The sequence below is a fragment of the Typopeltis vanoorti genome, chromosome 1 (assembly GCF_054136105.1).
Source record: "Typopeltis vanoorti isolate ZY-2024b chromosome 1, IOZ_Tvanoo_1.0, whole genome shotgun sequence".
NCBI lineage: Eukaryota > Metazoa > Arthropoda > Arachnida > Uropygi > Thelyphonidae > Typopeltis > Typopeltis vanoorti.
The window spans coordinates 101696195-101719216 of NC_143549.1; the positions used below are offsets into that span (position 1 = coordinate 101696195).

Genomic DNA, 23022 nt, shown 5'->3' on the forward strand with positions numbered 1-23022 from the left:
CACTACTCCTCAATTTGTTCATTAACGATATAGGAAAGGATCTGAGAGGAAGTGTTCACTCATTTGCTGATGAAGCAAAGTTGGGTAGAGCAATTGTGAGTGCACAGGATATCAAAATTTTGCAGGATGATTTGGATAGTTTGGAGGACTGAGATAGGGAAAATGGATGTCAATTTAATGTGACAAAGTGTAAGGTTATGCACTTTGGGGTGGAAAGATTAGCAGCAGTATATCACATTGGTGGAACTGTACTCCAGGAGATTGATGAGGCCAGGGATTTGGGAGTGTTGGTGGATAGGGAATTAAAGTTTAGGGGGGGCACATTGCAAAAGTGGCCAAATCAGCTCATCAAATCACTTGGTTGCTGAAGAATATGTTGACAAGCAGACACAAGCAGGTTATTGTTTCTCTGTATCGAGCTTTGATAGGATCCCATCAAGACTACTGTGCCCAGATATGGGCACACAGGTTTCTTCTTGATGGGGAGGAGGTGGAGAGGATCCAGAGACAAGTGACCAAGATAATAACAGGTCTGTGGAATGAACCTTATGAGAACAGGTTGAAGATTTGTGGGTTGCAAAAATTGGTTTTTAGGTGGAAAAGGGGTGATATGATTGAGACATTCAAATTACTGAAGGGTATCTATAGGATTAATCCAGAAGAAATTTTTGAGAATAGGATTGATGGCAGGAGGACTAGGGGGCCATACATGGAAGCTGGGCAAGAGTGTGGTTAGCAGGAGTGTTAGAACTAGGTTTTTTACTTGGAGAGTGGTGAATGAGTAGAATAAGCTGCCAGAGTCTGTTGTGGGTGCTATGACCATGAATCAGTTCAAGGCGAGGTATGATAGATACTGTGTTGATAGTTGAATGTTGAATAGTTGCTCTTGACATGATGTTAGGGCCTCCCTCGATGAGTCTGTCGATTCCTTGGAGTTGCTCGAGATAATAATAATAATAATAATGACATCATCTTACCATGATAATTCTTTCTTTTACTTGCTGCATATCTGAGAAACTCTCTAGGGTTTTTCTTCACCTGGTTTACCAATTTCTGCTCATACTGAACTTTTGTTTTCCTTACTAACAGAGTCACTCTCCTGGCTTGTTCTTTATACTATTCATGAATCTGATTATTATTATCATTATTCGTCTTGTACTGCTTCCAAAGTACCTTCTTCTTCCTCTTCCAGATTTCTTGCTTAAGCACCTCATTCATCCATTTTACATCTACCTTATTCAGCCTTTTGGCTTTCAGAATATATTCACACGTTGATGCTGTTATGTATTTCTTTGTTAGTTCGTGAGCTGCAACTATTTCCTTATCACTCAACTCCTTATTCCATGCTATAGCTACAAGTTACAGCATGTTTCCTAAGCTTGTTATAATCACCAGCCTTATAATTCCACATATATCCTCTCTGAACAAAAGTTACATATCACTAGCCACAACCCAGATGATCACTTCATAATTTTCACAAATTTCTGCCTCCATAATGTCATCTTTCAGGTTGTATGCCTCAACCCTACATTTATCCATTTCACACCTATCTTATTTATACTCCTGAACTTTCAAATACATTCACACATTCGCCTCTTCCAGATAGTTTTTGAGTAAATCCCAAGCAGAATTAATCACCTTTCCACCAAATTCCTCATTCCATGATACAGATGCAAACTGTCTCCTGAGCTTTTCATAATCATCAGCCTTGCTGTTCCATATATAACCTTACCTCACAGAAGTCTTGGTATAATTGGCTACCACCCAGATGATCACTTCATTGTCACTCTCACCATCTGGAGGGAAATTTGATGTGTGTGTATAATAACCTGCTCTGATGAGATGATCAGATCTCAAAAATCTTTATCCCCTCCTCTCCCCTCTCTCCCTCTCTCTGACTATTATTAGTCTATTATTATCATAATTAAAATCACCCATAATGATCACAGTTTTCTTATTGACCAGGTTGAGTTTTCTGAATATTTCCTTTACACTGCCCTCATTGCCAGGTCTATAGCAATATTATTCTTATTTATGTGGGTATTCCATGGAGCTTGGGGGGAGGCACTTTCCTACCAGGCACGTTCCCCAGGTGACGGATGGGGGGGGGGGGGGAACCCAAGAATAAAGAGCTAGACCAAAGGATGTAGCAGAGGCATGGCAAGCTGGCTACATTATTAAGCCAGTAACTTCCATGAGCCAAAGAAAATCTACAAACCAAGAAAATGCTACTGCATGTAGAACAGCCATCACGCCTACTCAAAGACCATATAAAGTAGGTGAGAAATCAGTGGTGTGGTCAGCATAGGACATGAAACATGTAGCCACCCTCAACATAAGATCATTATACCAACCTGGAAAATTGCAATTAGTCCAGGAAAATTTAAAAAGACTGAAATGGAGTGTTTTAGGTTTATCAGAGACACATTGGTGCGGAGAAGGATTTATGGATTTACCAGAAGGAAGACTATACTTCTCAGGAAGAAAATATAACATACACAGAGAAGGAGTTGCATTATTAATTGAGAAGAAACTTACACACGCAGTAATTGAAATAAAACTAGTGTCTCCTAGAATAATCACAGCCAAATTTCAAGCAAAAGAAAAAGATCAAATAATTAAAATAATCGAAATATATGCACCAGACAGCAATCATTCAGAGGAAGAAATAGAAAATTTCTATGAAGAACTACAACATTAAATAGATAATTCAAAAAACAGAGAACTCATGATAATGATGGGAAATTTTAATGCTAAAATAGGACAGTTTGTAGCAGATAAAAAAGATGTGACGGGACAATTTGGATACAGAGAGCTTAATGACAGAGGAGAAAAATTAGTCCACTTCTGTAAAGCAAACGATCTAATGATTGCAAACACATTGTTCTATAAACTTCCTAATGATAAATATACATGGATATTCCCAGATAGTAATATAAAGAACTACATAGATTATATCATCATAAACAAACAATGGAAAAGTGCTATCCCTGTACTACTAAAGTAAAGGAATAGCACTTTTTAAATCAGCTAATCTTTCCTAACTTTATTTTGTGTGAATATATACTTTTTTTTAATAAATTAGGAAATTATTAACCTTTTATAGTTATCTTACATTAGCTACTTAGGTGGCGCTTTTTAGAATTGTCTGTTAATGTTTAATTGCCACTCTGTGACCTTCTACTGATGATGCTTATGATACTCGGACAAAAATTCTACACAAAGAAAGTTATTTACATGAATTTCCTCTGATTTTATAATTCTTTCCTTCTAGCAACACCTCTCCTGCTAATATCAAAATCCTTTAAGTGAAGTCAATCTGTTATGCAGCTCCATTCATCTCTCAGATTCTTTCCACATGTTCTGAAAATGTACTCCTTTCTGTGCTCTACAGCTGTTCCAGCATACCATTTACCATTCATGATCATTACTCACCATATTTCAAGTCATCAGTGTCATAATCTGGTTCAGAAACTGTCTTTCTTACCACATTGTTATCTTTTACTCTCCTCAATAACTTCCTGCTATCCATTCTCACATTCCCCTTGTTCTTAATCAAATCCATTTGTTACTACTACTACTATAATCTCTTTTACTTACTTATTCCCTATATGTGATGTCAAAATCACTCTTCTCATTCTTCCTATCCCCTTCAAAACAAACTTCATACATATACTTATTTACCTGAACTCTTATAATGGAAATGCCATACAGAGCTAATCTTAAAAATTATTTGTTTCCTCTTTCACATGACCATCTTTCATTCCTTAACACTCTTTCATGCATATATAAGTCCTTGCTTGTATATATCTACAATATGTTTCCTTTCACTTGTCACATTCTTCATATCTTGCCTTATCTTTCCCTACTTCAGTGAGAAAGTGATTCATCTTCTTGAATTACTTTCTCACTGCTATTCATGTCTATTTATCTTGCTGTCAGTTGCACTCTCTTTTCTCAATGAAATTCATGCCACTATCTTGCCATTAATCCTCATCTTTCTCATCATTCACATGCTATCTTACCAATCTGTCACACTCTTTATATTGCCATCGTTTGTGCACACACTTAGTCTCTTTCTTGCCATTAGTCTTTGCTTGCTTCTGTACCTATACTCATGGTTTCTTGTTCTCCCTTTTGCCCACTGATATGTTAGTATTACTTCCAGGTGGGAAATCGGAGGTGAATTTCATTGCCTTTTAATGAGGCCACCATCTTATTTACTTACTTACATTACTTTCACTTACTCACTTACTTACTTACTTACATTCACAAACATCCATGCTGTAAGCATGGATGTTTGTGAATGTTTGAAGCAGCTTGACAGAGTTCCACATTTGTTTTCTAGAACAGAATTTCCAAATGATGTCAAAAATAAATTTAAAAATACCAAAAATATATAAAATTAATAAAAATAGAGGATAAAAATCTTTAGCTCAGCCACTCTACTAATGTAATATAGGTTTACAACATTTGTGGGTAAGCAGTCAAGAACTTATTGACAAAAAGCCTCTTTCAAATCACACAGTACCCAAATACTTAGTATATTTTTCTTAAAATTACAAGAGGAACCTGGATCTCACATGCTTCATAACCAAACCATTTTCACTTCTCAGAGATTAACCTAAGTTCTCGCTTACCTTTCTTATAAAAGTGAGAATTTGTATATTGGTAGGTCAACAATAAGCAATATTGTGGAATGATAATGGTAAGTCTGCAGTTGTCCTGTTACGAAATATCATTAATGATATGCATTTCAAATTATTTTTACTGATTGTTTTGTTTTGATTACCAAAAAAAAAAAAAAAAAAGATTGATTTGTTAATATTTATATTACTGAAAATAAGGACAGTATTATTTTTCAGAAAACCCTGGAAGGTTACATTGATAAAAGAATGGGAACTACCTATGGACCTCCTGGTGGCAAAAAAATGACAGTGCTTATTGACGATATCAATATGCCCTTAATTAATGAGTGGGGTGATCAGGTACCTTTATTATATATGACTATAACTGTGTTATTAAAATCATTACTAATTATTTATTGCTATCCATTTCTATGTTGTTATTAGATGAAACAATCAAACAGTACTTTGATTTTTGAAGTGAATGCTGTTTTTTTTTTGGAAATGTTTCTTTAAAATTGAATCAGCTTTCATTATATCAGACAAACTCATTGATTATCAAAAACTAAACAAAGCCCTTTGGCAATGTTTTGAGAAACAAATTGGAGTGGATTATTTAAAAAAATTAATTTAAAAAAGTTTTTTTTTATCTTGGGTGTAATATATGTTAAAGATACCAAGAAATTTTATACTTGGTTTTAATCATTTTTCCAAATAAACAAAACAAAATTTTGCATGTGAAATATATTTACATCTGAGCTACTTGTATATATATAGAGGCTAATGACTTCATATCACTTGCCTTAGTATGTATACCATAATGCAAAGCACACCCCCTTTCAGGCATGTATAATGCAGTGCATAATGGGAAGGGCCACTACCCAGACCGGTTTCGACCTTAATTAAGGTTTCTTCACTGGGAGCCAGACCCAGGCAAGATACCAAAGGTGAAGTAATGCAAAAGTCATATATATCTCATAAACAAGTAGACAAGAGGTGCTTGACCTTCTTAATAAAAATCTCTGGATGAGAGAAAGATGTTATATACATATATAATTTTATATATATCTGTATAATTTTACATATATATATATATATATATATATTAAAATTATTTAATGACTGAAAGCCGATGTTTTGAGTTAAACTTTATTAATACACATAACTAGTTTCAGCTGAGAACAGACTTCATCAGGTGCAAGCAAAAAGTACATAAACGATATCAGAGAGAACCGTACAAGTACAGGATTTCTACATAGCAGAATGTATAAAACAACAGAGGTTAACATTTAAATGGAAGAAAGAACTCTGGCTGTAGCATTATGGTCATACATGTGTGTAAGGTCTCACGATCTCCAATATTGAATGGCAGAGCTGTGAGAGTCTGGCAAACTATAGCTTAGGTCACTAGTAATGTGAATGAGGTCAAGAACAGTTTCCTTAGATTCTAGAATCCGTCTCTCTAATTCATCATAATATCTGTGAACGTTGTTAGTTAAATCCCAGTGTATTTGATGTGGGAGACTTTCTTCATTAGAGTTTGTCGAAAATAATACATGGCCTGGACAAGGTGCTGACTCGAGTTCTGTTGTAGGAGATGTCTCTTTGATGCTCTTCTAGGTGGAATTCAATGGATTTTCCATCGAATGGATTGCTAATTCGGACTTCTGTTTGGATTAGCAATAGGAAGTCCATTATCTCCTGTCCTTGAAAACATTCATCTTGAAGACTTCAAAGAATAAGCAATTTCTTCCTCTCCGTTAAAACCGAAGATATAGCTCCGCTACATAGATGACGTATTCTTGATTTGGCCACATGGTCTAGATAACCTCAAAATATTTCAAAATCACCTGAATGATATACATCCAAATATTAAATTCACATATGAGCCTATTCAATACGAAGTGGAAGGCTCCCTTTCTTTCTTGGATATTCTACTAACCAAGTCAGCTGAACATATCAAATTCTCCATTTTTAGAAAACCTATGCACACTGACAGGTACCTTCACGGGGACTTGCACCATTATCCACCACAAAAGTTCGGCATCGTCTCAACTCTGGGTCATTGAGCAAGATCTTTGTTGGCAGACAAACGAGAACTTTACAATGAACTCAAACGTCTTCAAAATGCAATGGATACTCTAGGAGAACTATAAATATAATACTGTTTAACCATCACCATCAACAACACAATGAGAAAAGAATTAATTCCAAAGACTGCATTTCCTTACCTTATATTAGCTCTCTATCACCAAGTTTAGCAAAAAGTTTAAGGAAATACAATATCAAGACTTTTTTTCACTACTTTACCCAAACTTTGCTCAATCTTAAGCTATCCAAAGGAGAGACATAATAATCTTCAATATCCTGGTGTCTACAGAGTTCTCTGTGATTGCAGTAAACCATACTATGTTCAAACAGAAAAATTCATTGAACTCTGCCTAGAAGAGCATCAAAGACACATCTCCTACAACAGAACTCGAGCCAGCACCTTGTCCAGGCCATGTATTATTTTTGGCAAACACTAATGAAGAAAGCCTCCCACATCAAATATGCTGAAATTTAACAAACAATGTTCACAGATGTCATGACGAATTAGAGAGACGAATTCTAGAATCTAAGGAGATCGTTCTTGACCCCGTTCATATTAATAGCAACCTACCGTATATTTTTGCGTATAATGCAAACTAGAAATTTCATTTGAAAATTTGGATACGAATTAACAAAAGAAATATTTATTTTAAAACAAAATCTCAAAATACAATACGAATTAATGAAAGAAATATTTATTTTAAAACAAAATGTCAAAATCCTTTAAATTCTTCTTCATCTTTTGAGTCATCAAACATTTCATTTATAAATTCATCTGTAGGCACTGCGTCATCAGTGTAGCAGTTGCTGTCATCATGCTCTGCATTTTGTTGTGCGTCATCCTCGCTTTCGTATATGACATCATCTTTGGATTCATCCATTGAATTACTTATTCCACATTTAAGAAATGAGCGTTGAATCATTTCAGATGGTATCGAATCCCATGCTTCTTTAACCCAGCTGGTGACTAAGGTGATCTCAGGCTTCTGAAAATTCCCACTCTTTGTCATCTTCACCAAACCAGATGACATCCATTCTCTCCATTTTTCACATGTCATTTTTAACCACTTATTCAAGCTGACATCAAGCTGCTGCAAAATAGAAGTTAGACCACCTGGTATGACTGCTAGGTCTGTACATAGCTCATGTGCTTTCTCTTTGCTTGCTTCCATTAAATGCACCCGGAACATATCCCAAACTAGCATGCTTTGTTGACGTAACAAGCTACCTGGACGTATGTTCCATACTTGATCCAGCCACAATTGTACACCTTCTTCATCCATTCAACTTTTCTGATTGGCGCGAACAATGACACCAGGTGGAAATTTCATATGCTTCGGAATTTTCTTCCTTTTAAATATTACTGTCGGCTTTAATTTGGTTCCATCTGCCATGCATGCTAGAACAACAGTAAAATGTGTTTTTTTTTTTTCATGTCCCGTTGTTTTTATGACACCCTTTTCATCAACTGAGTTTACTGTTCGATTCCCAGGCATATCAAAGTACATGGGCATCTCCTCCATATTGCCAATTTGGGAAAGTTCATATCCGTGACATTTCCGTAATTTTATGATAAATTTATGGAAGGACTCTACTTTTTCTTCAAGCTGCTTTGGTAACTTCTGCGCAATTTTTGTTCAGTGTCGTAATGTTACTGCTTTGCGTTCCAAAAATCTGTTGCACTATCCAGGCGAAGCAAGAAAAGATGAAATACCTGGTGTGTCCTTGAATTTACTATTCTTGAGTTGTAGAGCTCGAAAATGAATTGCATTTCTTGTTACTATAATGCCATCTTGTCGTTGCATCAAAATCCATTCATTTAGCTCTTCTTCGAGCTCTGGAAAGGATGCTTGAAATATCCCCAAAAACAAAATGTGCCCATCTCCACGATGGGCACATTTCGTTTTGGGGATTTTTTCAAGACTGTCTTTTTGCTTACGCCAGAGTCTAATATTACTCTCTGCTACACCAAATTCTCTCATAACAACACACTGTTATTATGTTCTTCTGCAAACTACACAGCACGCAATTTAAATCCTGCTTCAAAAGGTGAACGTTTACGTTTCTGTTGACTCATTTTCAGGCTAGGTTTGTTTAAAATTATATTTAAAATGAACTGTGGTTAAACCGATATACCCAACTGTGCAAATATCCCGCCGGGGGGGGGGCAGGATATTAGCACTACTTACATTACTGGCTTTATGTGCAGATATGATGCGTGCTCGGTCACATCATATCTGCATCAAGTAGATTTGGTTGCATCGGCATTAGGTAGTATATATTGTGTCTGCAAGTCTAATAAGATGTTATATTTTTTAAGATCCGCATATAATGCAAACTTTAAGTAGTATTTTTTACCGTAAATTTTTCACATTATATGCGATAATATACAGTTAGTTATAGTTTGCCAGACTCTCACAGCTCTGCCATTCAATATTGGAGATCGCAAGACCTTACACGCATGCATGCACATAATGCTACAGCCAGAGGTCTTTCTTCCATTTAAATGTTAATCTCTGTTGTTTTATACATTTTGCTATGTAGAAATCCAGTACTCTGATATTTTTTGTCCTTTTTGCTTGCACCTGATGAAGTCTGTTCTCAGACAAAACTATTTGTGTGTATTAATAAAGTTTAACTCAAAACTTCGGTTTTCAGTCCTTAAATAATTTTAATATGTTATCAAACCGAATAAACCATCAATTTAATATATATATATATATATCTATATGTATATGTACCTCAAGGGCTCACTCTAGTGAGTATGGGCACGCCGAACCCGAGGCACCTGAAGCTGGACCATGCCTTACTTCATGTAATATACCTCTGTGATATTATCTGTAGACCCCTACTCTTCTTTCCCTCTGTATTTCTTTTGATCTTGCTCCTTCCCCTAATGCTATTAGAGTATCCGAGGGCTAGGGGTGATTCTTTCCTATTTTCCCATTTTTCCATCTCATGCACCTGCCTACCCAAAGTTAAAAATGGTGAAGACAAATCAGAACTCTATACTGCATCATTCGCCATGCAGGTTACCAAGGACCGCATTGGATGTTAGGCTTCCTAGACAACCAGTGACAAATGGGCTACAGGAGCAAGATCCACAGAACTCTAAAGTAATTACTAGGAAAACGTGGAGCATGGCTGAAAATCAACAAGTCATTCAGTGCTTCTACAGTTCAAACCCTCAGTTAGGGGATTTCAGAAATGAATGTTCCAGCTTTGGCTTGAACGGCACCGAAATTCAGAAATTTCATTCGAAAGGCTGATGCAGCAATGCAGCTTCATTATCAAACAGAAGATATTTAGTGAACTTGAGCTGGAAGCACTGAAACTCAAGCTGTAAAAGGAGACTAATGACCCTGAAGTGACCAAAAATATGAATGGAGCAGAACCAGATTCCAACGTGCAGAATGCTGAAAATCTTGAAAATATACAAATAGTTGAAAGGAAGCTATCAGAGAAGGAACAAGAACTCGCAAGAAAAATTATCGAGCAAATGAACAGCAACCTGGAACGAGTTAGGCTTCCAGTATTGAGACAAGTACCTCAACAAAAACTGAAGGAACTCCTCCAAGAGGCCAATAAAGCTGCAAGGGCTATTCCTACTGGAACTATTGGACAAACGGATCAACTTATGTACTCAATAGCCTATGTTGTAACATCTGAATTAGGCTATAAGATTAGTGAATCCAAAAGCAGTAAGGCTCAGGAACCAAAATGGAAGCACCGACTGGAGAATAAAATTCTTAAATTCAGAGCAGACATGAGCAATTTGAAATACCTTAAGATAAAGAAGCTGAAAAACATGAAAACCTGAAATAACCTCATAGAGAGATATAATATTGGAACACAACCTATTGATGAAGTATTAGAGGAACTGAAGCAAAAGATAGTTGCAGGTCTGCTAAAATAAGAAGATACAGCCACGTATTGAACAGTACAAGCAAAATTCGATGTTTTATGCAAATCAGCACCAATTTTACAAGAAAATTGATTGCTTCAGGAATGATAAACGTAAAGAAAATATAAATATAAGCACCAAAGACAAAGAAGATATACTTAAATTTTGGAAAAACTTATGGGACAATCCTAAGAGGCACAATAACAAGGCAAAGTGGATTGAACAAATTACGAACGAATCTCAAGAACGAAAAATGGACCAATTGAAAATAACAACTGAAATGGTTGTTCAAAAGCAAGCTAAAAAGATAAAAAAATTGGTCAACACCCGGGAAGGATGAATTACATGGCTACTGGTTGAAGTATCTTATAGGCTTACACGAAAGACTTGCTAACCAACTTTATGATGTTTTAGAAGGACAAAGCAAAGAAGAGTGGCTTACAGCAGGGAAAATGTTTTTGATCATAATAAAGAAAAAGGTCCAAACCCAGAAAACTTCCGACCAATAACCTGCCTGCCAACAACTTTTAAGCTACTCACAGGCATATTAGCTGATAAAATATACAGCTATCTTAAAGCAAAATTCTCTTCTCCCAATTGAACAAAAAGGTAGCAGCAAAAATTCAAGAGGCACAAAAGACCAATTGCTGATTGATAAAATGATTCTGAAAAATTGCAAACATAGAAAAACCAACCTTCATATGGCTTGGATAGATTATAAAAAAGCATTTGATTTGGTGCCTCATAGTTGGATTTTAAAATGCACAGAACTATTCGGTATCAGCAAAAATGTACAAAACGTTTTGCAATCCAGCATGAAAAACTGGAAAACAATGTTGGTTCTGAACAGAGGAGAAATTGGAGAGGTAAACATAAAAAGGGATATCTTTCAAGGAGACTCATTAACTCCTCTATTGTTTATCTTGTCATTGATCCTGCCCTTAACTAGAATTTTAAATAAAATTGCTCATGGTTATCAAACTGCTCAAAAAAAGTGCAAAGATGTCTCACCTTTTATACATGGATGATCTGAAGTTGTACGCAAAAACAGAGAATGAACTCGGATCATTGCTTAATACTGTGCACATATTCAGTCAAGTATATCAATGGATTTTGGCTTACACGTGCAATTGCTGAAATAACAAGAGGAAAGTTTGAAGATCTGAACAAAATCGAGCTGCTCAATGGTGAAATAATCAAGGCAATAAAATTCGAAGATAGCTACAAATATTTGGGAATCTTAGAAGCATCAGAAATTCTACACAATAAGATCAAAGAATGAACTAGAGCAGAATACATAAGATGACTAAGAAAACTCCTTAAGTCAGTGCTTAATGCTGGAAATTTGATAAAAGCAATTAATTCCTGGGCCATACCTGTTCTGAGATATTCAGCAGGCATTGTTGAATGGACCCAGCTAGAGGTGGAAGGTTTAGACCGAAAAACTCGAAAATTAATGACCACCATACCCTCAACCCCTCACAGTGACATTGATAGGCTGTATCTATCACCAAAAAAGGAGGTAGAGGATTATTACAAGTAAAGCAAGTTATTGAAGAGGAAAAACGAAATTTGAATGTTAATAGCAGAAAAATTTCTATCCGATGTAAGGAAAGAGGGTTTATTTAAACCCATGGAAACAAAATTGGAATACAAAACCAACCAAGTAAAAGTGAGAACTGAAAGATGGAAAAATAAGGCATTGCATGGAAAATACCTTCACATCATAAAGGACAGCGCTGACAGCAACTTGACCTGGCAATGGTTGAGAAATGGAGCACTAAAGAAAGAAACAGAATCGGTAATTTTTGCAGCACAAGAACAGGCCATTAAAACCAATGTTATGAAGGCAAAAATACAAAATCAAGAAGACAGTAAATGTAGATTGTGTAAAGAAAAGGAAGAAATGGTAGACCACATTATAAGTGGGTGCAGCAAAATTGCACAAATTGAGTACCGTAAAAGACATGATAACGTAGCCAAGATAATTCACTGGCATTTATGCAAAATCCAGACTGACAAAAGCTTGGAATGTAATTCACCCAATATAACAGTGGTTGAAAAAAGTGAAAACAAGGGTGTTCAGTTTATTGAAATATCAGTTCCAGGAGATAGTCGGATTGACGACAAAGAAACTGAAAAAATTACAAAGTATCGCGATTTGCAAGTCGAAGTTGAACGAATCTGGCAAAAGAAAATGAAAGTTATTCCCATAATAATAGGTGCTTTAGGTGCCATCCCTAAAACATTGAAAAAGCATCTAGAAGCACTCGAGTTAGATGGATTAAAAATTGGGCAGCTGCAAAAGGCCACTTTGTTCATCACAGCATTCATTTTCAGAAAGTATTTCCACAACTCATAGGCCCTTGGGTAGGGCTCGAATTAGTGAAATATAACCAGCCTTTTACTTAAGACTGAGGAAGCAAATCAAGCTTTGATGAATATTATATATATATATATATATATATATATATATATATGAATGAAAATGACAATATAATTTATTGGGCAAATTGGAGTGGATTACTTAAAGAAATTAATGTAGTTAATAGAATTTTCACTCAATATTTCATGAATATCATCAGTACATAATTAGTTGAAAAGTTGAATAGGAGCGCAAGAATTATATACAAGAGTGGTCTGAAACATTCTCGCCCTAACAATGAAAAAACGAATTTATAATTTCAAAATTATTTTTATTTTTCAACATAATCTCCCTTAAGATTAATACATTTATTCCAGCGATGCTCCAGCACCATTATCTTGTCCCTGTAGTGGTTCTCAGTAAGATCTGCAAGTAAGGGTGTGTGGTTAGTAAGGGTGTGCAGACTAGATTTTTTGTTTGGAGAGGGGTGATTAGAATGGACTGCTAGAGGTAGGGTCCAAATAATGGTTAGCATGGTTCTCTTCTCCCATGATGACTCTTCTGACTCTTTGGAAATATCTGTGTAATAATAATAATAATAATAATAATAACAGCATCATTAAGGAGTGTTTCCAGTTTTGGAAATGATGCTTGCTCACCAGCAGACCAATTTTTTTCTCTATACTGGAAGACAGTAAAAGAATACTTCTTCAGAAAGTGCCAATTTGGAAAAAAAAAATTAACTGATGATAAAATGGGAATCTATGAGAATTTCTCATTTCATCTTCTAGGTGGAATCATGCACTTCATGGGGAACAAATACAATGGTGCAAAATCACTCAGAGATGTATAATATAATTATACATCTCTGAGATATAATTATATTATACATAGTGATGTTCATTATCCGCTTCTGTTCAACACACACAAATTTCTTCTGTTCTTTCTCATATTAACTCTCCTGAAAGGGAGCAGTGCTTCACTGGTAATTTGATGCTAGCCACATTCTCTTACGAAGTCCCAAACTAGTTCCTAAAAGTAGTTTGTCTGTTTATAAGCAATTAATAGCAATGTATGGTAAAGGCATACCAGAAAACTAATAAGGTTGGGAATTAAGAGGTTTTATAGTTAAATCTGTTTATATGTTTACAGTAACAGTAAACATATTAATGTATTTTAAACTATTTTTAGATTTATCCACAGTACTTTAATGCTGTTTGCATTTTGTAACATTTTATTATCATTTATTTATATATATATATATATATATATATATATTTTTTTTTATGTGACACCTCCAAGGAGTCCAAAGACTCATCAAGGGAGGGCACCTTCCCGTCATCGCTCAATCCACCAACTACAATGAACTGCAGCTACCATCATCATCTACACCAACACCATCTACTGTCCACCACCACCACCATTAGTATTTTCATGGCCAATCACAAACATCCATGCCCACTGCGGAATTCAAATTCACAGCATTTTGGCTGGAGAGTGGATATACTAACCACTCGGCCAGCCAAGCTGCAACTTGCGTATTAGTACAAAGATTCATTAGGATTTCTTTTTGTTTTTTCTTTACTAGCATTCTCTCATATTCTAATGACATGGAGTACTATATAATTATAATTTTATGTATATAAAATGTATTAAATGCATAGCTAGTACATATTGCCAGTGGTTGTGCAGATGAGTGTTCTTGCACACATTTTGAAAGATAACTAAAAATGACAATTATATTATATATTTAGGTAACTAATGAGATAGTGAGGCAGACAATGGAGATGAATGGCTTCTACAGCCTTGAAAGACCAGGTGAATTCATCACCATCGTTGATACACAGTTTCTTGCAGCCATGTGCCAACCTGGTGGAGGCAGGAATGACATTCCATCAAGATTGAAAAGACAGTTTGCAATTTTTAATTGTACTTTGCCATCTAGCACATCAATGGATAAAATATTTGGTATGCTATTTATTTTTATCCCATTTAAAATTAAAATTTCATGAATGAAATTTAATTGGAACTTCATAACATTCTTAGTAAATGTTATTATTATTATTATTATTAACATCTGACTTCAGAGTCAGAGACTCATTGCACGAAGTACATACAAAGCTCATCCAACCGTGCTAGAAACTTATTCAGTATGTTTGCATTCATAATAATCGCTTATGATCACTCTCACCAATTGGTGAGAGTGATCATAAGGACATGACTTGGGAGGTAGCTAAAGGTGTGGAATTTACAATTAAGACAGGGTACATCTGGAATTACCGGGCTGGTAAGTATGACAAGCTTAGGAGTGTGCTTGGCTCAGTGCCATGGCATGTAAAACTGCAAGGGCTGGATGTTGATAGTGCATGGGAGGTGGTTAAGAAGTGTTTGCAGGAGGCAATGGTTGACTGTATACCAAAAGTCCGAATAATAAATCAAGTAGGGGTTAAATGGATGAATAACACCATTAAGCTTGAGCTGCAAAAAAAGAAACAATTCTTGAGGGAATTTAATGAGAAAGGTGACCAGCAGGTGCAGGAACAGTATAAAGCTCAGGCCAGGATGGTACAAGGGTGGTAATAAAAGCAAAAGCAGACTACGAAAGAAAATTGGCCATGCAAGCTAAAGAGAATCCCAAACAGTTTTTTCAATATATTGCAAGTAAAAGGAAAAATGTTCATGGCAGAATGATTTTAAAAAATGCTGAAGGTAGGGAGATAACTGAATCAGTCGATATAGTGGAATTACTAAGCAAGCACTTTGCAAGAGTATATCATCCAGGTGGTGACATTTGCAGGAATGGAAGAACCAAGCTTATACTGGAATTGAGATGAATGAAGTAGAGGTAACTAGTCTATTACAGAACCTCAATGTCAATACATCTGTGGGATTGGATGGTATGCCAACTCGTGTCGTACGTGAAGCGGCTAAATAATTGTCAGTGCCCTTGACCATTTTGTTTAATTTGAGCCTCGGGTCTGGGTCAGACCCAGGGGGGAGGAAAAGGGGAAAATAGTTCTGCTGCATAAAGGTGGTTCCAAGGCTGCTGTTGAAAATTACCGGCCAATCAGCATAAAAGGAATCGTTATCAAGGTCTTGGAGAAAATAGTCAAGAGGAAAATACAAGATTGGATAGATGAAAATGGGATACTGTATCGGGGACAGCATGGTTTTGTGAAGGGTAGGCCATGCCTCAGTAATTTGCTCACATATTATAACACAGTGACGGCTGAACTGGATAAGGGTAATGGGTTTACAGTGATTCTATTGGACCTTGCTAAGGCCTTTGACAGAATGCCACATGGAATTCTAATCAGTAAATTGCAGCATATGGGGATGGATATAGGGTTGAGATGGATAGGAGGGTGGTTGATGGAGAGATATCAGAGAGGGGTTTATTCAGGAGTAGAGTCCATAAGACGGCCTGTGACTAGTGGTGTGCCACAAGGATCTGTTCTTGGACCACTGCTTTTTAATTCATTCATTAATGATATAGGAAAGGATCTGAAAGGAACAGTTCATTTGTTTGCAGATGATACAAAGTAGGGTAGGGCAATATTGAATGCAGATGATGTCAAAATTTTGCAAGATGATTTGGTTAGATTGGAGGTCTGGGCTAAGGAGACTGGATGTCAATTTAATGTGGCAAAATGTAAGGTTATACATTTTGGGGTGAAAAGATTAGCAGTAGTTTATTACATTGGTGGAACTGTACTCCAGGAAATTGATGAGGCACGAGATTTAGGAGTGTTGGTGGATAAGGAGTTGAAGTTTAGGGGGCACATTGCAAAAGTGGCCAAATCAGCTCATCAAATCACTTGGTTGCTGAAGAATACATTGACAAGTAGGTTATTGTTCCTCTATTGAGCCTCGATAAGACCCCATCTCGACTACTGTACCCAGATTTGGTCACCTAGGTTTCTTCTTGATGGGGAGGAGGTTGAGAGGATCCAGAGGCAATTGACCAAGATGATAGCAGGTCTGTGGAATGAACCTTATGAGAACAGTTGGGGATTTGTGGGTTGCAAAAATTGGTTGATAGGCAGAGGAGGGGAGATATGATTGAGACATTCAAATTACTGAAGGGTTTCTATAAAATTAATTCAGAAGATATTTTTGAGAACAGGGCTGGTTGTGGGAGGACTAGGGGACATCCATGGAAACTGGGCAAAAGTGTGGTTAGTAAGGGTGTTAGAGCTGTGTTCTTTACTTTTAGAGTGGTGAATGAGTGGAATGGGCTGCCAGAGTCTGTGGTGGATGCTGTGACAGTGAATGAGTTTAAGGCGAGGTATGATAGATACTGTATGAATGTCGAATAGTTGTGATGAACATGATTTGGGGCCTCCCTCGATGAGTCTAAGGACTCCCTGGAGTTGCCCGTAATAATAATAATTATAATAATAACACACTCAAGCAGTGCATTCTCACCAACCACTCACAAACCTAGTAAGAACCCCTGACCAACTTACGTGGGTGGTCTGAAATGTTCTTGGCCTAACAATGAAGAAATGAATTTATAATTTCAAAATTATTTTTATTTTTCACCATAATCTCCCTTAAGATTAATACATTTATTCCAGCGATGCTTCAGCACCATTATCCCATCATGGTAGTGGTTCTCAGTAAGATCTGCAAAATACCTCTCTATTGCAATCACCTCTTGATTTGAAGAAAAACGCTGACCAGTGAGAAAGATTTTTAATTTTGGGAAGAAATAGAAGTAAGAAGGAGCCAGATCTGGGGAATATTGTGGATGTTCCAACATTTCATAGTAAAGATCTTAATTTTTCTCATTGCCAAAACACCTTTGTAGGCAGGTGGATTGTCCTGATTTAAGATGATTTTTTCTTCTGCAAACGAGGTAGTTTCTAATGAATTTTTTCCGGAATAATATTCCCGGGTTATTGTTTTACCCTTTTCAGAATAATTAATAAACAAAATGCCTTTAGCATCCCAAAACACCGATGCTATGACTTTGTCTTCTTTTGCGCTGACCAGCTGGCATCTATCCACTGTTTTGACTGCTGTTTGGATTCTGGTGTGTAACAGCGAAGCCGAGTCTAATCCATAGTGATAAATCGATGAACTCAGTTTTATTCTTGCTAAAATGCTCCAAGCACTGTTCAGAGATTTTCATGTGAGTGCTTTTTTGTGCAAGTGTGGTACCCATCTTGCACAAAGCTTTATCATTTGCAATTCTTCATGCAAAATATACCTACACATTCTCTTGAAATGCCTGTAGTCTCAGCATTTTCGTGCACTTTGACTCATCGGTCATCCAATGCCATATCGTGCACTTGATCAGTGATTTCCAGTGTTGTTACATTTTTTTGATGTCTTTCACGTGGATCATCTTCAAGGCTGGTATGGCCATGTTTAAACTTGGCAGCCCATTTCTTAATTGTTGAAGACGAAGGAGAAGAGCACCCATAAACTTGTATGAACTTCAATTGAATTTCTTTAGGCGTTAAACCTTCTTTTACAAAGAATTTTATAACTGCACAATACTCAATTTTATTTATTTCAAGAGATACAGAAACTCTTTTGCTTCATACAACTGTATTAAAAAACTGCTTGATAGAATGACTTGCAATTTCAAATGCTTATGACAGATGTACCAACTTAGAAAAAAAGAATCTTGCCAGTAGTGTTGCCATCTATGGTTGAGGCCGAGAACTTTTCATACCACCCACGTACATATCTCAATCATAATACTCTTCACTCCTCCTCCTCCTCCTCCTCCTCCTCCTCCTATTCATGAGGCTTTGCAAATTACATTCTTTCAATCTGTCTTCATACTCCACACTTCAAAGACCAGTTACCACCTTTGAGAATCTTCTGTGGACTCTTTCTAACATATCCTTGTCCTCATGAAAACGAGGTGACTAAATCTGTGCACAGTAATCCACATGAGGCTGACCAAAATCTTGTATGATGGAATCATAACCTCTTTTATTTCTACACTTTAAGGTCCTCTGCATCATTGCCATTATGTTTAATAAATTACACCATTATGGTAGTAAATGTTATATTAAAAGGTTGTTCAGAAAGTGTGATAACAAGCAATGTGTGAAATATTTTATTCTGAAATAGATGCATAACGTAAGTCAACTGTATTATGCTTTTCCACATAGTCAATGATGCTCAAGCATTTGTCTCATCACAGTGCCAAAGTATCTGTTCTGACATCAAAGAAATCACTAGCAAGTATTTTTAAACCAGTAAACATCAGCTTGGACATTGGCATTTGTTGAAAAGAGATTGCCCTTCAGCAAGGAAATAAAAATCACCAATAAAGATCATAAATAACTCCACATCAGGCAGTCTAAAACTTCCCAGTCAAAGTGTCATATGTGTATTACTAATGCCACACGTAGTTGGTATTATGTATTTATTATGTCCTACATGACTATCATATAGCATGGTTACACCTTCATGAAGGTAGATGTTCTCAAGCAGTTTGATTTGGTTGAATGCATCAGTCTAATTGATACTTCAAAGTGAATGTATTAGAGTATCCTGGTTACTACTCATTTTGTACCCTGTGTTAAGGCTATTAAATGCTGGGGGTTTTAGTTAGTTTTGTGCTGCCTTTGTGTGTATGTGTGTGTTACAAATCGCATTTTGTACTCCCTGATGATGTCTCTGTAACTGAGACAAAATATTGGAAGCATTAAATACTACTTTCATTGCTTAGTGCTGTTTCACTCCATTAAACTTTTATCATGAACTCATCTTGTACATCTGTCCTGCCAAAGTCATGGCATCAAACCCAAACCCACTTCTGTGACATGATATTTGCTCTTTAGAATTTTACCAAATGGTAAAATTCTAAAGAGCAAATAGACTTACCCTTAACATCAGATCATGTTAAGGCATCAATCAAATCATTCTATGTATGATCGTGCGTCTAGTTTTTCCTACCATTTTTCATGATTGTGAATCTGTATAAATACTCACATAATGCAGTCTCATAGCTGTATGAGGAAACTTATAATGCATATGTTCTCTTCACCCATTGATTCTCCCCCCCCCTCCACTTCCACCAGTTAATGATGTATTTTCATGTGCAGTGTGCTGTTACCTTATTTATTGAAACACCCTCAGAGATTCATTAAAGATATGTTATTTTTTTTCAGTTTCTTTTTTAATTTCAGTTTTTTTCATTAATAAAATAGAGAAATTAATCATACCAAAACTAGCAGTATGATATTGTAATGACTTTTATGCATGAATCTGAGAATTTAGTTAGAAACAAAACAGTTCATGAAACACTATTCTTATAAAGGTTCTAAATAACAGTTTTAAAAAAAATACAAGGTGGAATACTAATGATAAATCATTTAAAAATAGAAGAATGGGATTGGATAAGAGACTAGTGAGTTGGCTAGATGATTAGCTGCCAGATAGATATTAGTAGGTTGCATATGGGTGAGTGGTATTAACCAAATATTTCCAGACCGAAATATTTGGTTAATTAATTATCTTTCTTGTGTTTACGTGCTTATATTATTCAGTCTTTATGTCACAAGTATCCTTAAAACATCAAATTATTGGAGGTGTTAATTATTATTATTATTATTAACATTAAACCTCCATGTATTCAAGACTCATCATGGGAGATGCATACTCTCATACATAAAAGATCATCAAACAAGGCCTTAAACATTCCATTCACAATTTCTGCACTCACACTCTCCTTATATAGCTTCCAGGGATGGTCTCCAAGTTGAACAATAATGGCCACCAAGACACCCTTCAGTGCTCTGCTAGTGACCTTCCTCTTTTGCAATACCACTCACCCATATGCAACCTACTAATATCTATCTGACAGCTAATTACCTAGCCAACTCACTAGTCTCTTATCCAATCCCATCTGTTTCACATTAGTTACTTGGATAGCCACACATCTTGTTGTGTGGCAATCCAAGGCCTTCAAAAAATCCAAGTATACCATTGCATATACATCTCTCTTTTCCCAATGAATTTGTCACTTTGTTGTAGTACATAAGCACATTGCTAAAATGTGACCTCCCCCCAACAAACCCATGCTGGCCATCATGGAAAATGCTGCTATTATCAATGCATTTCTGAATCCAAATCCACAACAATTCCTCTAACACCTTAACAATAACTCCAAACATACAAATTAGCCTATAATAAACTTAAGTCTTATTCTCTCCCCTCCTCCCACACACACACCTTTGTGAAGTAGAACAGTTTTCCCTACTTTCCATGCCTTTGTGACTTACTCTGTTTCAAGACACATGATGATTGACTAATTTAAGCTCATACTACACTTTTGATGTCTTTGCCAACTGACTTACCTCGCTGACCTTTTTTTTCTATTCTTCATGCAAATGGTTATTAACAGTTCATTTTGTGTTACCTCCGCAGTGCTTTCTTTCAAATTTGATGCTTAATCACTTCATTCATATATTTTACTCCCAACTTATTTAGTCTTTCCAACTTATTTAGCCCTTGCATAATCAGCAAAAGAAAGACTGATTATGGAAAGATGACATTGATTGGAAAAAATGGTATAAAGACAGCTGTTGCAGAAGATGTGGTGGAGATACTTAATGAACAGTTCATAAAGGTCTTTCAATCTTGTGAATGTGACTTCATGGAGAGATTGAGAGCATATACTCACACTGCTACTGTTAAATAGCTCTTGATCAATGCCCACACGTCATTTGTCTTCTTTCCACCCAAGTCCTGCTTCTGCTTGCCTCCTAAGCTTCTCATACTTACTTGCCTGTTAGTTCCACATATGTTCTTTCTTCACAGAAGTTCTCATAATGACTGGATACAGCCTAGGTGATCACTTCATGGTCACCCTTGCCATCTGATGGAAGACTAGACACTATGTTCACAATCACATCCTCTAATGATATGCTCATAATCTATCTTCATCTGATTAAAGTCACCCATAATGATAACCCCTTTCTTGATCACTATGCATTACTTTGTCTCTACCATCCACATTCTCTGGTCTATAGCAACATTCTACAAAATATCTCATCCTGTCAACCTCATCTCACACTACATTTCTTCAAAACCACTGCCATTATTTTTCCCTTGTACCTCAGTCTAGTTCAGACATAATGGTGGTTGCCAGCAGTGTGAGGACCTCTGTGAGAAAAGGGTATATGTGGAACTACAGGGGGGGGGTTGATTATGAAGAGCTCAGGAGACAACTTGAGGGTGTAGCATGAAATGAGCAGTTAGCTGGAAAAGAGATCAATGCAGCGTGGGGGATTTTCAAAAACTATCTCGTAGATGCAATGTCTAAATGTATTCCAAGGGTGAGAAGATTAAATAAAGTAGGTGTTAAATGGATGAATAAAGAGATTAAACAGGCAAAGATATAAGCAGAGAAAAATGGCATTATGGAGGCAGCATAAGAGAAGTGGAAATAACCAATACTGTGAGGATATCGAAGACCAGAAAAGGCAGGTAACTTGGTTGGTGAGGGTAGCTAAAGCGAGGCATGAACAACAGTTAGCTAATGAAGCCTAAAAGAATCCTAAGGAGTTCTTTCGACATGTAGCCAGCAAAAGAAAGACTGATTATGGAAAGATGACATTGATTGGAATAAATGGTATAAAGACAGCTGTTGCAGAAGATGTGGTGGAGATACTTAATGAACAGTTCATAAAGGTCTTTCAATCTTGTGAATGTGACTTCATGGAGAAATTGAGAGCAGTTGATGATGAGTAGGAGTGACTGACTGTAAGTGAGCAAGAGGTGCATGGGGAGGTGAGCAAACTAGATGTTAATAAGGCCGTGGGACTTGATATATATCACCACGTATTCTGAAGGAATGTGCCAGGGAGTTGACACCGGCCTTCACATATTTTTTAATATGAGTCTTGCACTGGGTCAAGTTCCTAAGGAATGGAAGGAGGGCAAAATTATGCCACTTCATAAAGCAAGTGATAGAACTCAAGCATCAAACTATAGGCCTGTCTGTGTGTCAGGTGTTGGTTAAGTTCTTGGAGAAGCTTGTGAGATCTAGGTTCCAGAATTGGGTT

At 36.4% G+C, this 23022-nt stretch overlaps 1 protein-coding gene across 1 annotated transcript in view; it reads left to right on the forward strand.

Annotated features, from left to right (window-relative positions):
- The window catches only part of LOC150110257 (dynein axonemal heavy chain 5-like), a 972373-nt gene that overhangs the window by 555508 nt on the left and 393843 nt on the right, over positions 1-23022 (forward strand). The window contains exons 45-46 of the mRNA XM_090394637.1: positions 4866-4988; positions 14740-14953. Coding sequence (XP_090250763.1) covers positions 4866-4988; positions 14740-14953 — 337 coding nt within the window. The remainder of the gene's footprint in view (positions 1-4865; positions 4989-14739; positions 14954-23022) is intronic.